This window comes from Rhinopithecus roxellana, chromosome 4, assembly GCF_007565055.1.
Source record: "Rhinopithecus roxellana isolate Shanxi Qingling chromosome 4, ASM756505v1, whole genome shotgun sequence".
Classification (NCBI taxonomy): domain Eukaryota; kingdom Metazoa; phylum Chordata; class Mammalia; order Primates; family Cercopithecidae; genus Rhinopithecus; species Rhinopithecus roxellana.
This window is the reverse complement of record NC_044552.1, coordinates 29,522,364-29,541,590: the sequence shown is the minus strand read 5'-3', so window position 1 is coordinate 29,541,590 and position 19,227 is coordinate 29,522,364. Positions and strand designations below refer to the sequence as shown.

Sequence of the window (19,227 nt, the reverse complement as noted above, 5' to 3'; positions counted from 1 at the left end):
GAGTAGTTGGGACCACAGGTGCATGCCAGTATGCCCAGCTATTTAAATTTTTTATTTTTGTAGAGACAAGGTCTCAGTTTGTTGCACAGTCTGGTCCTGAACTCCTGACCTCAAGCAATCCTCCTGCCTCAGCCTCCCAAAGTGCCGGGATTACAGGCGTGAGCCACTGTGCCTTGGCCCCCTTACATTTTATACCTGTGATACCATGCTGTTTTCTCTGGAGTTTTCTTTCCTCCCTTTTGTGTGCAGCTGATACCTACTCTTGCTTTCCAACTTTGTCCAGGTGTCACTCATCCAAGAAATGCCTCTTTCCTTGCCTCTCCACAAATCCTGAGCTGAGTGAGTTTTTCTTGTGCTTCCAGGGTAGTTTCTGCATGTACCATTGTACATTGTATTTAATTACTTACTTATCTATCCATCCCCACTACACTGGGTAGGTAATATAGTGCGTGGCTGAGAGTATGAATTCCAGAGTCCGACTTCCCAGATTCAAAACCTTGCTTCTTATTACCTTGCATGATCTTGGTTGTACCTCAGTTTTCTCCTGTCAGAGATTAAAATAATAGTACCTATCTTGTAGGGTTTCAGGGTTGTGGGACAACAGTGTCTAGTAAACAGTAATTGTTTTGTTGTTGTTTGAGACAGAGTCTCGCTCTGTCACCCAGGCTGGAGTGCAGTGGCACGACCTCAGCTCACTGCAACCTCCACCTCCCGGGTTCTAGCGATTCTCCTGCCTCAGCCTCCTGTATAGCTGGGATTACAGGTGGGCGCCACCATGCCTGGCTAATTTTTTAGTAGAGACAGGGTTTCACCATGTTGGTCAGGCTGGTCTCCAACTCCTGACCTCGTGATTCGCTCACCTCGGCCTCCCAAAGTGTTGGGATTACAGGCATGAGCCATCGCACCTGGCCAGTAATTGTTATATAAGAGTTAGCTTAGCAAGGCCTATTTTTTTCCTTCTTTGCTTCTCACAGCCTAAGGGCTGAAGTATAAGTATCTGTCATGAGGGTAAGTATGGTGGAAAGTATTTGAAAGAAGGAAACAAAAAAAATGGATTTAACATTGCACAGCCAGTAGAAATCAGATCTCAAATGTGTAAGCCATGTTGTCCATTTCTATGTATTTCCTAAATTGACTTCAGTGTGACCCTGAGCCTGCCACGATGGAGACATTAAATCACAGTCCTTATAGAGCTTGTCTCTCAAGGGTCACATAAGAGTCTGGGAGGTTTACACACTGCTCAGAAAACAGTAAAGACTTTTGATCTTGACGGAGTCTCACTCTGTCACCCAGGCTAGAGTGCAGTGGCGTGATCTCCACTCCCTGAAACCTCCGCCTCCCAGGTTCAAGCGATTCTCCTGCCTTAGCCTCCCAAGTAGCTGGGATTACAGACATGAGCCACCATGCCTGGCTAATTTTTGTATTTTTAGTAGAGACAGGGTTTTGCCATGTTGGCCAGGCTGTTCTCAAACTCCTGACCTCAGGTGATCTGCCCGCCTCAGCCTTCCAAAGTGCTGGGATTACAGACATGAGCCACCATGCCTAGTCAGACTTTTGATCTTAAGTTCATTATTTTTATTGTCCAAGTCTGCATGACCCCTGGAACATGCTAAGTATAGCAGAGCATCTTTGTCTGGCTTGGAAGCCTCCTAGGGGCCCCCAATCTTATCATAGTTATAATTTACTTTAAAATACTTTGGCATCATCCTTGGAATCAAGGCAAGGAAAGCATATTCTAGGTAGGGATATTTAAGAAAGCTCTTCCGAGACTTCCAGAACCTTAGATAGGATCCAGCATGTTTCTGTTTTGGCGACTCACATAGAGGGGTTGTACGGTAAGACTTTCTTACATTCCCCTCGTCTTGGACTCTCAGATTGCTTTTTTTTTAAATTGGCATTTTAAAGAAATAAATCTACTTCTTAAAAAAAATACTTGCGCATATTAAACCTTTTGGGAAAGACAGGATGACATTTGTAGGCACCAGTTACTTACATACCTAGGTGCATCTTGTGTTTTAATCAGCAATTTCCATTCCAAGAGTGGTTAGTAAATATTCTAGTCAGAAAGTGACTGTAACAAAGTAATTCAGAGTCATTGACTGCCATAAATTTTTACAGTAACAGCCCTTTTCTAAAACCCATTATACAAATTAACAAGCAACTCTTTTCACCAGTGAAAACCCACTTCTGATAACACCTGTGATGTGAATCGGGTTTGGAACAGCATAACAAACATAAGGGAGACTCCATCTCTAGTTGCCTGATCCCGACTGTGAGGGTGAGAGTCCTGACTCTGGGATATTGTTGTCCCTGCCATGAGTAAATCTTTCATTCATGCTGTGGTCAGAGCACCTAAAAGGACAGAGAGCTGGGACCTCAAAGAACTTACAGGACAGGTTACAGGACCTGTTTTGTGCCTGCCTGCTAATGAGTGTGCAACAAACATGTATGCGGCAGATTCTAGTCTGAAATTTTTCTTTATGTCCTGGGAATTGGCCTGTCAGGGAGGCAAACCCTCACCATGTCAAGCTTCTCTGGCAAGCATCACTCCCAACCAAAAAAAGCTAAGAGTTGTGCATGATCAACTAAGGTCAGTTTGCAACACATTGGTCCCACCCAGAACACTTCCAGGGAGCAGAGCAAGGGCCCTATCTGCTCAGGAATCACCAATCTCTAACCTCCTCATTCTTAGAGAATCCCCTTCCCCTCCTCACTACTGCCTTTATTCCCACCCCACCAAGCTAAGGTCTTTATTCTTTCATCTTCTCCACCTACGCCCCCGAATCTTTCACCCCAGCACAATTTCTTTGTGAAACTTTAGCTTTTATAGAATGAAGCCAGAAATGGGGTCATCTCCAGGTGGCATTGGTTCTCCAGGGATCAGGGTGCCTGAGAGGCAAACTTACCTGCTTGGAAAATGCCAGCTGCTTTGGGTGTCTGACTGCCCAGACAGGCCGTGCTGGATATTCTCTGTTTGGCCCTCCGGATCCACTCTCCACCTTTCTCCACCCTGCTTTATGCCCTGGGAGGGTGGCTTGTATGGACTGCATCACCCAGGCTTCCTTGCCATTTAACTTCCAGCTGGGTTTTGTCAGTGGTGAGGCACTTGTTTGAGAAGATGTGGGTCTTTATTTCCCTGCCCTCTCCCTGCAGGGTTCATTAAAGGGCACAGCTGCTGCCAGGCGGGCCTCTCTTACTACAGCTCTTTTACGGGTTGAATTTTGCCCCCACCCAACAAAAGATATGTTGGAGTCCTAATCTCCAGCACCTCAGAATGTGTCCTTATTTGGAGACAGCGTCTTTCCAGAGGTAATCAAGTTAAAATGAGGTTTTAGAATGGGGCCCAATGCAGTATGACTGGTGTCCTTATAAAAAGGGGAAATCCCAACACAATGAGAGACAGGTGCACAGGGAAGAGCATGTGGTGAGGGAGATGAGGGTTATCTAGAAGGCTCGCAGAAGGGCCTGAAACACATTCTCCCTCACAGCCCTCAGAACGAACCAACCCTGCCAACACCTTGATTTCAGACTTCTAAGCCTGTGAAACAAGAAATTTCTGTTGTTTAAGCTAACCAGTTTGTGGTACTTTGTTATGGCAGCCTTGGAAAACTTTTTTTTTTTTTTAGATGGAGTTTTGCTTTTGTCGCCCAGGCTGGAGTACAGTGGCGCAATCTCGGCTCACTGCAACCTCTGCCTCCCAGATCCAAGCGATTCTCCTGCCTCAGCCTCCCAAGTAGCTGGGATTACAGGCGTCCGCCACCATGCCTGGTTAATTTTTTTTTTTTTTTTTTTTTTTGTATTTTTAGTAGAGACGGGGTTTCATCATGTTGCACAGGCTGGTCTTGAACTCCTGACCTCAGGCGATTCACCTGCATTGGCCTTCCAAAGTGCTGGGATTACAGGTGTGAGCCACCGCACCCGGACCCTAGCAAACTATTAATAATAAACCTCTCCCTGGGTTATGATAACATCTCCCTCCTTTTCTCCCTTCAGGCCTAGAGATGGTAAAAACTCCAGCTGCTGCTAGTCCCTGGATGTCTGACTATCCCTTGTTTGTCTTCCTTAACACCTTTATTCCTTCATTACATTCTTTTCAATTAGCCTTTAAATGTGCCATTTGTTTCCTGATACCCAGGCCTATAACATAATTATAGATTTTCTCAATACAATTAACAAAACTACGTATTCAAAAGATGAGAGAAAGTTTTGTTGGGGTTCTCCAATTATGCAGACAGCTATTGGAAATCTTAACTCATTCAAAATAAATCATCTCATGTATTTTCACTTTCTCCTGTTGTCCATTTTATCTCACAGGACGTCGTGAATGCCACAACGGGATGTGCTGCTTTGGATTTAAGTCATATTAAAACTTTAGAGAAAGCATAATAATTTGTGATAATCAAGGCAGAGAATGTTGGGTATGAGGAAACACGTGAACTCAACTTTAGACGTTCAGACTTCAAAAATGTCAAAGAAGCATTAGAGAAGATTCCGGGCAGTCTTAACAAGTAAGTCAGCTCAAAAGAGATAGGATCTTTTCAGAAATTAAATTCTGAGACAACCCATGAGCAGCCAAAAATATAATGGGTTATGGTTTCTGAATACCTCTACTTTTAAAGGGACTTGCAGGAAAAAAACACCAATGGAGAAGGGTATGCATGTAAGAATGAATAGCTACCACTTTTTTTGTTTGTCTTTTTTTTCCCCCCTTTTTGTGCAGAAAGGGGTCTTGCTGGATTGCCCAGACAGGTCTCTAACTCCTGGATTCAAGGTATCCTCCCGCCTCTGCCTCCCTAAGTGTTGGGATTACAGGTGTGAGCCACCGTGCCTGGCCTATACTTTTTTTTTTTTTTAATTATTTTTGCTACCACTTTTAGGAACAGTTTCTGGGGAGCCTAAGGCAAGCAGATTGTTTTAGACCAGGAGTTCCAAGCCAGCCTGGGTAACGTGACAAAACCCCATCTCTACAAAAAATACAAAAATCAAGCGGATATGGTGGCATGTGCCTCTAGTAGTTCCAGCTACTGGGAAGGCTGAGGTGAAAAAATTGCTTGAGCTCAGGTTGCAGTGAGCCGAGATTTCGCCACTGCACTCCTGCCTGGGTGACAGAGTGAGACCCTGTCAAAGAAAAATAAATAAATAAATTCTGGAAGGGTAAAAGTCCAGAATAGGCCAAGTTCTGCAAACTTGGGAGAAAAAACTGATTTTAAAGTTAGATTTAAAGCAAAATGCACAAAAAGGGGATGGTTGTAGAATAGGGGAAATGAACAAACTTACTTATATGAACAATTATAGAGATCTTAGAAAAAGTGGAGAGCCAAAACATGATGGAGGAATAGAGAAAAACAGATGGACAAAAAAGAGAAATGGTCAATTCTGGGAACTCAGTCCAGTGAACTTCACACTGACTCTGGAAAAATTCTGAAAATGTGTTATCAAAGTTAGTAAGCTCTTAGAGAAGCAACAGTCACTCAGTCAGAATGGGTACGACTGTCTCATGCTAAGCTGAACGTATTTCCTTTTTGATGGGTCTGCAATAACCAATTTAGATTTAATACAGCTCTAATATTGTCCCTCTCAGCGTTTTCTCTTTCATCCTGATATTTCTCATAAACTGCAGATCATTTATTCTTTTTTTTCTTCTTTTGAGACAGAGTTTTGCTCTTGTTGCCCAGGCTGGAGTGCAATGGTGCAATCTCTGTTCACTGCAACCTCCGCCTCCCAGGTTCAAGTGATTCTCCTGCCTCAGCCTCCCAAGTAGCTGGGATTACAGGCATGTGCCACCACGGCTGGCTAATTTTGTACTTTTAGTAGAGATGGGGTTTCACCACGTTGGCCAGGATGGTCTCAATCTCTTGACCTTTGATCTGCTCGCCTCAGCCTCCCAAAGTGCTGGGATTACAGGCATGAGCCACTGTACCCGGCCCATTTATTCTTTTATTAGACAAATATTTGAGCACCTACTAAGTGCCTGACACTGTGTAGGCACTGAGTATACATCAAGGAAAACCTAAGCAGGGTCTCTACACTCAAACAGTTTACTTTGGGGTGGGCAGTACTTTCCCAATTCTGGGATTTTTCCTAGCCATCTGCTCTCTCCCTGTCTTTTCTAAACCACATGTGGTTATCCTGAACTCACACAATCCTCAGAGTCTAGGGCTTCCCTGTCTGTCCTAACCTTCCTTTGTTTTCAACTTTACAGCAGGGAATAGACTGGGCTGCATCCTTCCTTGGCCAACAGGTATTGTCTTCTTTTGCAATATACCCAGACATGCTATCATTCAGGTTCCATGCAACATATATCAATTATCTAAATTTCAAATTTGGCTAACCTGCCTTTCCAGCCTCACCTTCCATTTCATCCCTTCAGTTGTTACCAGCCCCAATCCTAGCCCCCACCTACAGGTGTCCACGTCTGTGCCTTTTTGCTCAACGTATTTTCTCATTCAGGAATGCCTGACATCTCCTTCTCCACCTACAGAAATCTTACATATTTCCTAAGACCCAGCTCAAAAATGGCCTCCTCTGTGGATGGGCTTAATTACTTACTTTGCTCAATTTACTTACCCCATGCTTGACTTCTGCTGTACTACTGCCCTCTCATCTTCCCTTCTCAATTGCTTGTTTAGAGCAAAGGTCTTCAGAGCTTCCACTCTGACCAGCTGTGGTACTTTACAATAGGGGCTGGTAAATAAAGATCTGAAATAAGAATAGTTGAAACGGTTGAAAAAAGATAAAAAGGGCGTGGCTCAGTAGCTCACACTTGTAATTCCAGCACCTTGGGAGGCTGAGGTGGGAGGATCACTTGAGCCCTGGATATCCAGGCTGCAGTGAGCCGAGATCATGCTACTGTACTCCGCCTGAGTAGCAGAGCAAGACTACTCCTCTTTCTTTAACCCTCACCTTCCCTTCAAAACCTAACAAGGCCATGTTTAAATCAATAGAAGAACATTTTATGACATGTGAAAATTATACGAAATTCAAATTTCAGTGTCCATAAATAAATCTTTATAGGAACACAGCCCACATTTTCTATGACTGCTTTTGAGCTCCAGTGGCAGAGTTGAGTAGCTGAGAAAGAGATCTTATGGTCCACAAAGCCTAAATATTTACTATCTGGCCCAAAGAAAAACGTTGCTGAGCCTGCTATACAATAAGGGCTTGATGATTAAATAACTGGGTCGTACACCAAGATTCTGAATCCATAGGCAGGTCCTCTTAGGTTTAGTGTCTTTGTGTAATGGAAGTAATAACTATTTTGCCTTTAAGTTGCCATAAACATCAAATGAGATAATGCACTTAGAAAAGTAAAAAAAAAAAAAAAAAAAAAAAAAAAAAAAAAAAAACTTATAAACAAGACAACTTTATCATGTATTGAAGGTGGTAGAATAAGAAAACATTAAACGTTTTTATTCTCATTTCCCTTTCTTTCCTTTACAGCTTTCATTTAAACTTGAAATTTCAAGAGAAAATTCACTTTTGAAGTTTTTACTTTTCAAGTGATAATAGGGTCACAGGTTCTTTCCTTCCAGCCTTTTTGTGTTGCTCCCACTCCCTTTTCTTTCTCACATGTAATTTTTTTCCATTTTCTTTAAATAGTATCTCAACTGGGCTCACAATAGCTCAGGGAAGAAGAAACTGGGACATGCCTGATTAATCCATTTTACAGGCCAGGAAACTGAGGCAGATCCCAATTGCCTCTGAAGCTGACTCAGCAGCATGCAGGGAGCCCTGCCGCTCTCTGCGCCTTTTCTAAGCAAATAGAACAAAACTAACCTTGCCAGGTTTCCAAGCTTAGATCTCTAACACTCCTTCAACGTTCACCCCAGACGTTCCTCCTCTCAGCGCCCCCTCCCTCTCCTTGCCGCCCCCTCCTCGGGAGCAGGTGGTAGGCTCCGCGCCCAATGCGCAGGCGCGCGCGGCACGGTGGGGCGGGGGCGGGGCGGGACTGGGGGTGGAGTGTGCGCGGGCTCGGTTTTGGGCCGCGGCGGGAGCTGGAGTCACCACCACTCGAGTGCGCAGGCGCTTGGCGGTTACCGGTCTCACCATGGAGCGGAAAGGTGAGCGGTGGCGCGGCCTCCGCCACGAGGGGCAACGGCCGCCGGGGCGAGGCCCGGGTCAGCGCCCGGAGCTTCTCCTAACTGCCGCGGTTCGGTCCCCAGGCTTGCGGCGCCCCTCCACTGAGGTGGCGCCGCCCCACACCCCCCGCCTCTGGGCTGCGGGTCCGCGCCCCTCAGCCCGGGCGTCCTCCGGCGCCTGCCGTCGCCGCCCCCTGTTCCCTGCCAGGCCGGCTTGCGCCTTGGGGCCACTCCAGGGCCCGGACCTTGGCGGGCGAGGCAGACCTCCGCCCGCCCGCCCCCTGACCCTGCCTGAGACCCCTCCGGCGCATCCCGCCCGGGTGCTGCTCTGTGCCCCGTGGGCCGCCAGACCCCCGGCCGGCCGGCTTGCCGGAGCCTCCGCGCTCGTACCGCAGCCGCCCCTGAGGCAGGCCCAGCAGCCGGGCCTGGCGCCCCTGCTGGGTCTCCACCCTCACCTTGGTCACCTCCTTTCCTCCACATTCGCCCTTCATCCATCCCTCTCTCCTGCAGTGCTTGCGCTCCAGGCCCGAAAGAAAAGGACCAAGGCCAAGAAGGACAAAGCCCAAAGGAAGTGAGTCTTGTACCCCAACATCCCATTCTTTGGATTTTCCTCCGGCACCTTCTCTGCTCTGGTTTCGCGTCTTGAATGTGCACAGGGTTTGGGCACCCTGTGGCCGCAGCCACATGGCCTCGGGGCAGCTCGGAGGGTCGCTCTCCAGCAACCATGTGGCAGAGAGCTGCTGTTGCTGAACGCCAGGCCTGGGTCTTAGCAGCCCCAGGCCTGCTGGAAAGGGCTGTCGGAGGAGGACCAGAGCCCGCCCGGTACCTTTCCTCCCCAACTCCACAGAGGAGGCACAAACTCCCCTAACTTGGACCCCCCACCGGAGCTGGTAGATCATTATCGGTCTGTTTCTGAACTCTGGTCTCTCTCTTACCTGCTCCCCAACGTCTTAACTTGCCTCCAACGTCTGCACGGTAGGCCTTAAGGAAATTCTTGAATGAGTTTTTCCGTGTTTACTTTGGGCTCTACCAACCACACACTCCCTTTCATGGAGGGTATGGGGCTTTTCTTTGGGTTAGTCAACTTCCTGAGCCTGCAAAGCACATCGGCTTTTTTGCACTGTGCTGGCAGACCGCTGTGTATACAGTCAGTGTCTGTTAACTGCTTCTCTTCTGTCTAAACCTCAACCAAATGCAGATAATCTTCCGGAGTGGGCATCACAATAGTAACGGGAGAGTTCTTTAACAAACGTTGATGGTTCTGGTTTGGTGTATTAAGCTCCACATGTCCAGTTTTATCAGTGGGATGCATAACAGTAGTTTAGTGCTATCGTGGCAAGTTCAGAAGTTGGTCACAGCCTAGTAGAAACTCAGGTAGCAGGCTTCATTCAGCAAGTGAGGCTAAGCCTAAAGAACTTGCATCATGTACTAACGTTTAATTGCAAAGGGTCTTGGAAATCAGCTCTTGGAAATCATCTCTCAGAGAGAGATTCTATGCCTAGTTCTTAATTTTAGATGTATTATCTTTATACTTTTTAATTTATTTGATGTTTTGTGGCGTTGTATGCGGTCTTATTCCCTCTGAGTTAATACCACACATTTCAAAGGCCTTCCTAGGTCACCCCACTGAATGACAACACCAGATTTAGGGGGGTGTAGGGGTGTGTGTTGTTTTTGGAGGCTACCTACTGTTTGGGGAGAGCACATAATGACTTCTCTCTTTCAATAGAACTAAAGTGGTAGGTGACCTCACCTCTTGCTCCATTTTCTATTCTGTCTTATGAAATGTATTTTGTAAGTGCTTGGTGACGAAGGCTTGTAAATGGTGAGTTTGTGTGTGTCTGTTTGCCTTTGGATTATCCGTATATGGGATTATTCAAAACCATTTTTTAATCCTAGATTGTTTAATAGAAACAGCAAGGTGCTAACTTGGTTCTAGTGTGCAGTAGGAATTGAAATGTTACTTTTCTGTGCCTAGTTGAGTTATTCTTTGTGGAATTGATAAGAATGTGTTAAAACGTTCTTTTCTATTGATATGAGGAAGTTGCGGTTTTTATTATATTACTGTATTTTTTTGGAAATCCTGGTCTCTCAGACCATTTGTCCAGATCTCTCTTACCACTTGGAAATTAATTTGAGATTAGCCCAAATCAAGCTATAATTTGAGGGGTAAATGTATATAGGTGATCATATACTTTAAGCACCAGATATCTATTACTTCCGATTATCTATGTAGACTATATGCTTTATTTCTAAAGCCAAATATATGTATATCTGTTACCCCATTCACTACTATGGATAACTTAGAGTTATTTGTGTTGTTAATTGTTTGCAAGTATGGATTATAGATAACCTAGCAGTCATTTTACTGAGTATTTCATCTTGAACAACTTCGACTCCTGAAAATATGCGTGAAAGAACTGCCCCATTTACTTGTAATTTCAGAGGTGTTTTATTTTTGGTTTTGTTTCCAATTAATAAGTTTTTGGGTTTTTTTGTTTTAAATTTACCTGCCTTTTTTTTCTTTTTCTTTTTGAGGCAAGTTCTCGCTCTGTTGCCCAAGCTGCAGTTTAGTGGTGCGATCTCGGCTCACTGCAACCTCCACCTCGCAGGTTCAAGCAATTCTCTTGCCTCAGCCCCCCAAGTAGCTGGGACTATAGGTGTGTGCCACTATGCCTGGTTAATTTTTGTATTTTTTGTAGAGATAGGGTTTCACCATGTTGCCCGGGCTGGTCTCAAACTCCTGAGCTCAGGTAATCTGCCTGCCTTAGCCTCCCAAAGTGCTGGGATTATAGGCGTGAACCACTGCACCCTGCCCTTTTTTTTCCTTTTTCTTTCTTCCTTTTTGTTTTTCTTTCTTTCTTTCTTTGGTATCCCAGCCTCCTCTTAAGTAGCTGAAATGTCTAGTTAAGTTGGTTAGAGTACTGTGTCAGAAGTTCAAGCCTCAGCTAACTCAGATAACTTGACTCTGTTCCATGACTTCTGATTGCACTCCTGATGACTTCCATTTACTTTGCAAAGGCAAGCTGCTAGTTGCAGAAGGTGAGTCAGGAAGATTTGAGGAAGAAGCATGCCATAGAGTTTGGTCTTTGGAGATAGATGTGGTTTTGAATTCTGATTTTGCTACTGTTTAGCAATCTGACCTTAAGACAAGTTGGTTAAGGAAACAGTCTTATGTATATATCCTGACTGGCAGTTTAGTCATAATGAAAACTGATCAGGACCTAAAGGTATAAAAACTAAGCATTTAAATGAAAATTTTAGAAAGTTTTGGAAGTAATACTTTTGGAAGTAATACTTCAGGTTATTTACAGTAAATAGCATCCTTGGTAGTCTAAATATTAGTCTGACTAAATAGTCGTGTTGTGTCACAGGCAGAAGGGATTTTCAGTCCCCTGGTACTGTAGATCTTAAACCCAGGGTCTTGAAGCTGGTGACAGAAGAACCAAAACTTGGAATTCAGGGTCCCTTTCCAGCTTAGTGTTTGTTAGAGTGGATTTCCTTTGGGTTCTTTTCACTGTGCTGGAGTATTTGACTTTTGGGATTTTTAATTTTCTTATTTAGACAATTCCTTCTTCGTTTTACTTTTTCGGACACTGTGATTTTATTTACTAACATTGACTAGTTGGTGATGATCTCCATTTTACTTTACAGATAAGAGAATTGAAACTTGGAATTCAGGGTCCCTTTCCAGCTCAGTGTTTGTTAGAGTGGATTTCCTTTGGGTTCTTTTCACTGTGCTGGAGTATTTGACTTTTGGGATTTTTAATTTTCTTATTTAGACAATTCCTTCTTCGTTTTACTTTTTCGGACACTGTGCTTTTATTTACTAACATTGACTAGTTGGTGATGATCTCCATTTTACTTTACAGATAAGAGAATTGAGGTTTATCAGATTATTCTTCTAGAAAATTGCAAAGCTAGGATTTGAACCCAGGTCTGACATACCCAAAGCCCTGGTTACCAATCATGTGTTTCTAAGTGACAGACCTTTTGGTGTGTCTTACAACAGGTAAGGTAGAAGCTGAGTTGAAAGAGGCTTCTGAATGAGAGACCTCCGGATGCTTGGGGGTTTGGGTGCCCTTTCATGACCTACTGTCCTGTGTTTATGAAACAGCACAATCATCTATCTCCCTCTGAACATTTGTTTTCAGTATTTATACCGGTAGCTGTGAGCCTTTGTTTGTTTGTCATAAGCTTTTATAATTTAACAGTGTATGTCTGTTTTTGTTTTGTTTTGTTTTTTGAGACAGGGTCTCTTGTCACCCAGGCTGGAGTGCAGTGGCGTATTCTCAGCTCACTGCAACCTCTGCCTCCTGGGCTCAAGTGATTATCCTGCCTCAGACTCCCAAGCAGCTGAGATTACAGGCACCTGCCACCACGCTCAGCTAATTTTTGTATTTTTTGGGGTAGAGACAGGGTTTCACCATGTTGGCCAGGCTGGTCTCAAACTTGACCTCGAGTGACCCACCTTGGCCTCTCATAGTGCTGATACTAGAGATGTGAGCCACCATGGCTGACCTGTATGTCTGCTTTTGAAGTTATTTCTATGGAACGTAATTTCAGAATGGATTTCATACTTACTGATTTTATTACTTAGGAAGTTAGTTTGGACAGTAATTTTCACTTTATTTACAGTTAAATAATTATGGATTTAGTATACATTTGGTAGTAAAATTAATTCAGCTCCAACACTGATTTGTGGAGTCAGTTGGGAGATATATTGAAAATTTACTTGAATTTGGCCACAAATTTAAAAAAAGAAAACGTTTGCAACAGAAAATACTTAAATATCTAACATTTTTATTCAGTAGGAAGTAGAGCCAGTAAATTTGAAACAATTTTAAAAAATGAAATAGTATTTGATGCTTTTTACACGTAGCAGTGCACCTTGGAAATTGGTTCTATATTCCTTATAGTGCAGCCTTACTATTTTTTTTAAGGTCTACCTTTTTCACTGAGTCTTAGAAATAGTTTCATATCAGGAGAGAAAGAACCTCATCTAGCATTCCATTAAGTTGATACACCATAATTAAATTTATTTATTTATTTATTTGAGGCAGAGTCTTCGCTCTTGTCGCCCAGGCTGGAGTGCAGTGGTGTGATCTCAGCTCACTACAACCTCTGCCTCCTGGGTTCAAGCGATTCTCCTGCCTCAGTTTCCCGAGTAGCTGGGATTACAGGTGTATACCACCGTGCCCAGCCAACCATAATTTAATTTTTGTTAAACATATGTATATACTTTTTTTTTTTTTTTTTGAGACGGAGTCTCGCTCTATCACCCAGGCTGGAGTTCAGTGGCACAATCTCGGCTCACTGCAATCTCTGCCTCCTGGGTTCAAGTGATACTCCTGCCTCAGCTTCCAGAGTAGCTGGGACTGCAGGCGTGCGCCACCACACCCCACTGATTTTTTGTATTTTTAGTAGAGACGGGATTTCACCGTGTTAGCCAGAATGGTCTCCATCTCTTGACCTCATGATCCGCGCACCTCCATCTCCCAAAGTGCTGGGATTACAGGCGTGAGCCACCGCGCCCGGCCTGTATATACTCAAAAAAATGGAATCACTGGACATACTTTTCCCTAGTTAGCATTATAGTGAGTATTTTTCATGTATTAAATATTCCACTATGGGCTGTTTCCAGTTTTTCACAATTAATTCACAGCTATAGTAAATAATCTTTTGGACATATCATTCCTCACATCAGTGATTATTTCCTTAAGATAAATACTTAGAATGGTATATGCATTTAAAATATTTTTAATTCATATTGTCAAAATTTTCTCCAGCAAGATTTTTCTTTTTTTTTTTTTTTTGAGACAGAGTCTCACTCTGTCACCCAGGCTGGAGTGCAGTGGCGTGATCTCGGCTCACTGCAAACTCCCCCTCCTGGGTTCACGCCATTCTCCTGCCTCAGCCTCCTGAGTAGCCGGGACTACAGGCACCCGTCACCATGCCCAGCTAATTTTGTTTTTGTATTTTTAGTAGAGACGGGGTTTCACCATGTTAGCCAAGATGGTCTCGATCTCCTGACGTCGTGATCTGCCTGCCTTGGACTCCCAAAGTGCTGGGATTACAGGCGTGAGCCACCTCGCCCGGCCTTCCTCCAGCAAGATTTAACAGATTTGGCCAGGGACAGTGGCTCAAGCCTGTAATCCCAGCACTTTGGGAGGCCGAGGCAGGAGGATCACGTGAGTTGAGGAGTTCAAGACCAGCCTGGCCGATATAGTGAAACCCTGCTTCTACTGAAAATACAAAAATTAGCCAGGTGTGTTGTCAGGTGTCTGTAATCCCAGCCACACATGAGGCTGTGGCAGGAGAATCGCTTGAACCTGGGAGGTGGAGGTTGTAGTGAGCCAAGATCACACCACTGCACTCTAGCCTGGGCAACAAAGCAAGATTCCGTTTCGAAAAGAAAAAAAAATTTAACTAGTTTAATTCTTATTTATTAGACAAATAGTTTCTGAACTCCCACCCTGTCCCAAGCACTGTTTTCCATATTCGGGATTCAGCAATGAAAGAAGAACATTCTTGTCCCCTTGGCTACTATATTATTATAGTGGGAGGGGAGACAGAATAAAAAATAGACATAAATAAGTAAATTATATAGTATATTAGGTGATAGGTGGAGAGAAAAGAGAAAGATAAGTGGGGGTTGAGAAGTGGAGATAAGGTTACAGTTTCAAATAGGGTGATGGAGGCCACACTGAAAAGGCGTCATTTGAACAAAGACTTGGAAGAGGACTGCTCTAGGCAAAGCAGTGGAAGTGGGAGTGTTCTTGTATCTCCTGTGAAGCCACTAGAACTAGGTAATATTACTTGAAAAATCTTGCCGAATCCGGTTAATCTATAAAGTACCTTGTTGTAATTTTGAATTTTTTTGTCCATTTTTAATATTAGATTGTTGATCTTTTTCTTGATCTTAAGAGCTCTTTATTAAGAATGTATCCTAGCCGGGCGCAGTGGCACACGCCTGTAATCCTAGCACTTTGGGAGGCTGAGGTGAGTGGATCACCTGAGGTCGGGAGTTCGAGACCAGCCTGACCAACATGGAGAAACCCTGTCTCTACTAAAAATACAAAAAATTAGCTGGACGTGATGGCTCATGCCTGTAATTCCAGCTACTTGGGAGACTGAGGCAGGAGAATTGCTTGAACCCGGGAGGCAGAGGTTGCAGTGAGCCAAGATCATGCCATAGCACTCCAGCCTGGGCAACAAGAGCGAAACTCCCATCTCAAAAAAAAAGTATCCTTTGTTGTGTGGCAGACTTTTATTTCTCAGCTTGTTATTGGTCCTTCAAATGTCACTTAGAGCGTGCTTTTTACATAAATTGATTTTTAAAACTGTGGCGAATCTGTCTTTTCCTGTTTTTTCTTTTTTTTGGGGGGGGACAGAGTCTCACTCTGTCGCCCAGACTGGAGTACAGTGGCATGATCTTGGCTCACTGCAACCTCCACCTCCTGGGTTCAAGCAATTCTGCGCCTCAGGTTCCCGAGTAGCTGGAATTACAGGTGCATGCCACCACACCTGGCTAATTTTTGTACTTTTAGTAGAGACGGGATTTCACCATGTTGTGCAGGCTGGTCTCAAACTCCTAATTTCAGGTGATCACCTCCCTTGGCCTCCCAAAGTATTGGAATTACAGGCATGAGCCACTGCACCTGGCCTCCTTTGCTTTTTACTTTTTTTTTTTTTTTGAGACGGAGTCTTGTTCTGTCGCCCAGGCTGGAGTGGAGTGGCACGATCTCGGCTCACTGCAACCTCCACCTCCCAGGTTCAAGTGATTCTCCTATCTCAAGGTCAACTGTTATGTATTTTTTAAAATTTGCATTTTTAATTGTGTGTGATTCCCGTAAATATAAATATGTACTTGCAAAATTGAATTTCTAGAACTCCTCTTGTCAGAAAATATTTTGTTCTCTTCTTCCTCTGTAGTTTCATTGGTTAGTAAGTTTTGTTTACATTAGTATGTCTACTACAGTGAGTCCCAGGCTTGACAAATTAGGATTTTCCTTTACATTAGTTGAAACCAGCAACTTGTGGAAGTGCCAAAGTGAATAAGGCTGTGGGTGCTTAGGAATTCCCTTATTAAAAGTGAAGAAGGCTGGGTACAGTGCCTGTAATCCCAGCACTTTGGGAGGCCAAGACCTTGAGCTCAGAAACTTGAGACTAGCCTGGGCAACATGGCAAGATCCTGTCTTCTAAAAACACAAAAGTTAGCTGGGTGTGGTGGCACGTGCCTTTAGTCCCAGCTACTCAGGAGACTGAGGTGAGAGGATCTCTTGAACCCAAGAGGTAGAAGCTGCAGTGAGCTGTGATTATGTCACTGAACTCCAGCCTAGGTGACAGAACGAGACCCCGTCTCCAAAAAAATAGAAAGAAAGATGATCAACTAAAATCCAATTTAGACCTTGTGGAATAACTGGCACGCTTTTGTGGGGTTCTTCCCCACTTTAGGTAAGCTCTTTTGCTCATGCTCTCCAAATCCTCTCTATCACTGTTACTAGTTTGGGGATATTTTTAAATTGGCTAAAGTATTACAGGCATACCTCAGAGATACTGTGGGTTCACGTTCAGTTCAGAGCACCTCAAAGCGAGTCACACAAATTTTTTGTTTCCCAATGCATATAAAAGTTATGTTTGCACTGTACTGTAGTCTGTTAATTTTGCAGTAGAGTCATGTCTTTTAAAAATTACAGACCTTAATTTAAAAATACGTTATTGCTAAAAAATGTTAAGGATCATTTGAGCCCTCAGTGAGTCATAATCTTTTTGCTGGTATAAGGTCTTGCCTCAATAATAATTTTTGTTTAAGAGAGATGGGGTCTGGTACTGTTGTCCAGGCTGGAGTGCAGTGGTGCTCTCATATCTCACTGCAGCCTCAAACTCCTGGGTGCATGCATTCCTCCTGCATCAGTCCCCCAAGTAGCTGGGATTACAGGCACATGCCACCATGCCTAGCCAAAATTTTTTTTTTTTTTCCAGGGATGGTATCTCATTATGTTGCCCTCAAGCTGGCCTTGAACTCTTGGCTTCAAGCAATCCTCCTGCCTTAGCCTCCTGAGTAGCTGGGATTAAGGGTGTGAACCACTGCACCCAGCTATGGTCTTGCCTTAGTATTGATGACTGCTGACAGATCTGGTGGCTGCTCAAGGTTGCAGTGGCTGTGGCAATTTCTTAATGAAGTTTGCTGCATCTATTGACCCTTCCTTTCACAAAGCTTTTTCTGTAGTATGTGATGATGTTGGATAGTATTTAACCCACAGAGGAACTTGTTTCAAAATTGGAGTCAGTCCTCTCAAACTCTGCTACTGCTTTATCAATTAAGTTTATGTTATATTGTAAGTCCTTTGTTGTCATTTCAACAATGTTCACAGCATCTTTACCAATAGTAGATTCCATCTCAAGAAACCACTTTCTGCTGGGTGTGATAGTATGCACCTGTGGTCCTAGCTACTTCGGAGGCCGAGGTGGGAGGATCACTTGAGCCCAGGAGTTCAAGGCCAGCCTGGGCAACATAGCGAGACCCTATCTCTTAAAAACAAGAAAAGAAAGAAACTACTTTTCTTTTTTTAAAAAATTATTTATTTATTTATTTATTTATTTATTTAGAGACAGGGTCTCACTATGTTGCCCATGCTGGTCTTGAACTCCTGGGCTCAAGCCATCCTCCTACCTTGGCCTCCCAAAGTGCTGGGATTACAGGCGTGAGCCACCACGCCCGGCTAAGTAACCACTTTCTCATCATAAGCAGCAGCTCCTCATTTGTTCGAGTTTTATCATGAGATGGGAGCAATTCAGTCACATCTTCAGGATCCGTGTCTAACTCTAGTTCTCTTGCTATTTCTACCACATCTGTAGTTACTTCCTCCACAGAAGTCTTGAACATTTCAGTCATGCATGAGGGTTGGAATCAACTTCTTCCAAACTCCTATTAATGTTGATATTTTTACCTCTCCCCATGACTGTTCTTAATGGCATGTAGAATCATGAATCCTTTCCAGAAGGTTTTCAATAGATTTTTCCCAGACCCATCAGAAGAATCACTATGGTAGCTATTGCCTTATCAAATGTATGTCTTAAATAATAAGACTTGAAAGTTGAAATGACTCCTTGATCCATGGGCTGCAGAATAGATGTTATGTCAGTAGGCATGGAAACAATATTAATCTCTTAGTACATCCCCATCAGAGCTCTTGGGTGACTAGGTACATTGTGAAAGAGCAGTAATATTTTCAAAGGAATCAATTTTTCTGAGCAGAAGGTCTCAATAGTGGCCTTAAAATATTCAGTAAACCATGCAGTAAACAGATGTTTGTCATCTAGGTCTTGTTCCATTTATAGAGCACAGGCTGATTTAGCATAGATTTTAGCTAGCATAGATTTAGCATAGATTTAGCATAATTCTTAGGAGCCCTAAGATTTTTGGAATGGTAAATTAGTGTAGGCCTCAACTTAAAGTCACTAGGTGCATTAGCTGCTAACAAGAGAGTCAGCCTGTCCTTTGAAGCTTTGAAGCCAGTCATTGACTTGTCTCCAGCTGTGAAAGTCCTAGATGGCATCATCTTCCAATAAAAGGCTCTTTTGTCTACACTGAAAATCTTCTGTTCAGTATAGCCACCTTCATCAATTATCTTAGCATCTGGGTAACTTGCTGCAGCTTTTTCATCAGCACTCACTGCTTTACCTTGCACTTTTATGTTATGGGGATGGCTTCTTTCTGTAAACTTCATGAACCAACCTCTGCTGCCTTCAAATTTTTCTTCTGCAGCTTCCTTACCTCTCACAAACTTCATAAAATTGAACAGTTAGGGTCTTGCTCTGGATTGAGTTTTGGCTAAAGAGAATGTTGTGGTTGGTTTGATCTTCTATTCAGGCCACTAAAACTTTCTCCATCTCAGAAATGAGGCTTGTAAGCTGGGCGTGGCGGCTCACTCCTTTAATCCCAGCATTTTGGGAGGCTGAGGCAGGTGGATCACCTGAGGTCAGGAGTTTGAGACCAGCCTGACCAACATGGTGAAACCCCGTCTCTGCTAAAAATACAAAATTACCGGGTGTGGTGATACATGCCTGTAATCCCAGCTACTCAGGAGGCTGAGGCAGGAAAATCACTTGAACCCAGGAGATGGAGGTTGCGGTGAGCCGAGAT

General features: G+C 43.8%; 1 protein-coding gene across 3 annotated transcripts in view; it reads left to right on the top strand.

Moving 5' to 3' along the window:
- Positions 1–7,922: 7,922 nt before the first annotated feature.
- The window catches only part of SRPK1 (SRSF protein kinase 1), a 93,959-nt gene continuing 82,654 nt past the window's right edge, over positions 7,923–19,227 (top strand). Inside the window, exons 1-2 of one of the 3 annotated variants that reach the window (XM_010389668.2) lie at positions 7,923–8,060; positions 8,589–8,649. In XM_010389668.2, the coding sequence (XP_010387970.1) occupies positions 8,048–8,060; positions 8,589–8,649 (74 nt within the window). In that variant the 5' untranslated portion in view covers positions 7,923–8,047. Of the gene's footprint in view, positions 8,650–19,227 lie in introns of all 3 variants that reach the window. The other 2 variants (XM_030928422.1, XM_010389667.2) reach the window with 2 other exon arrangements.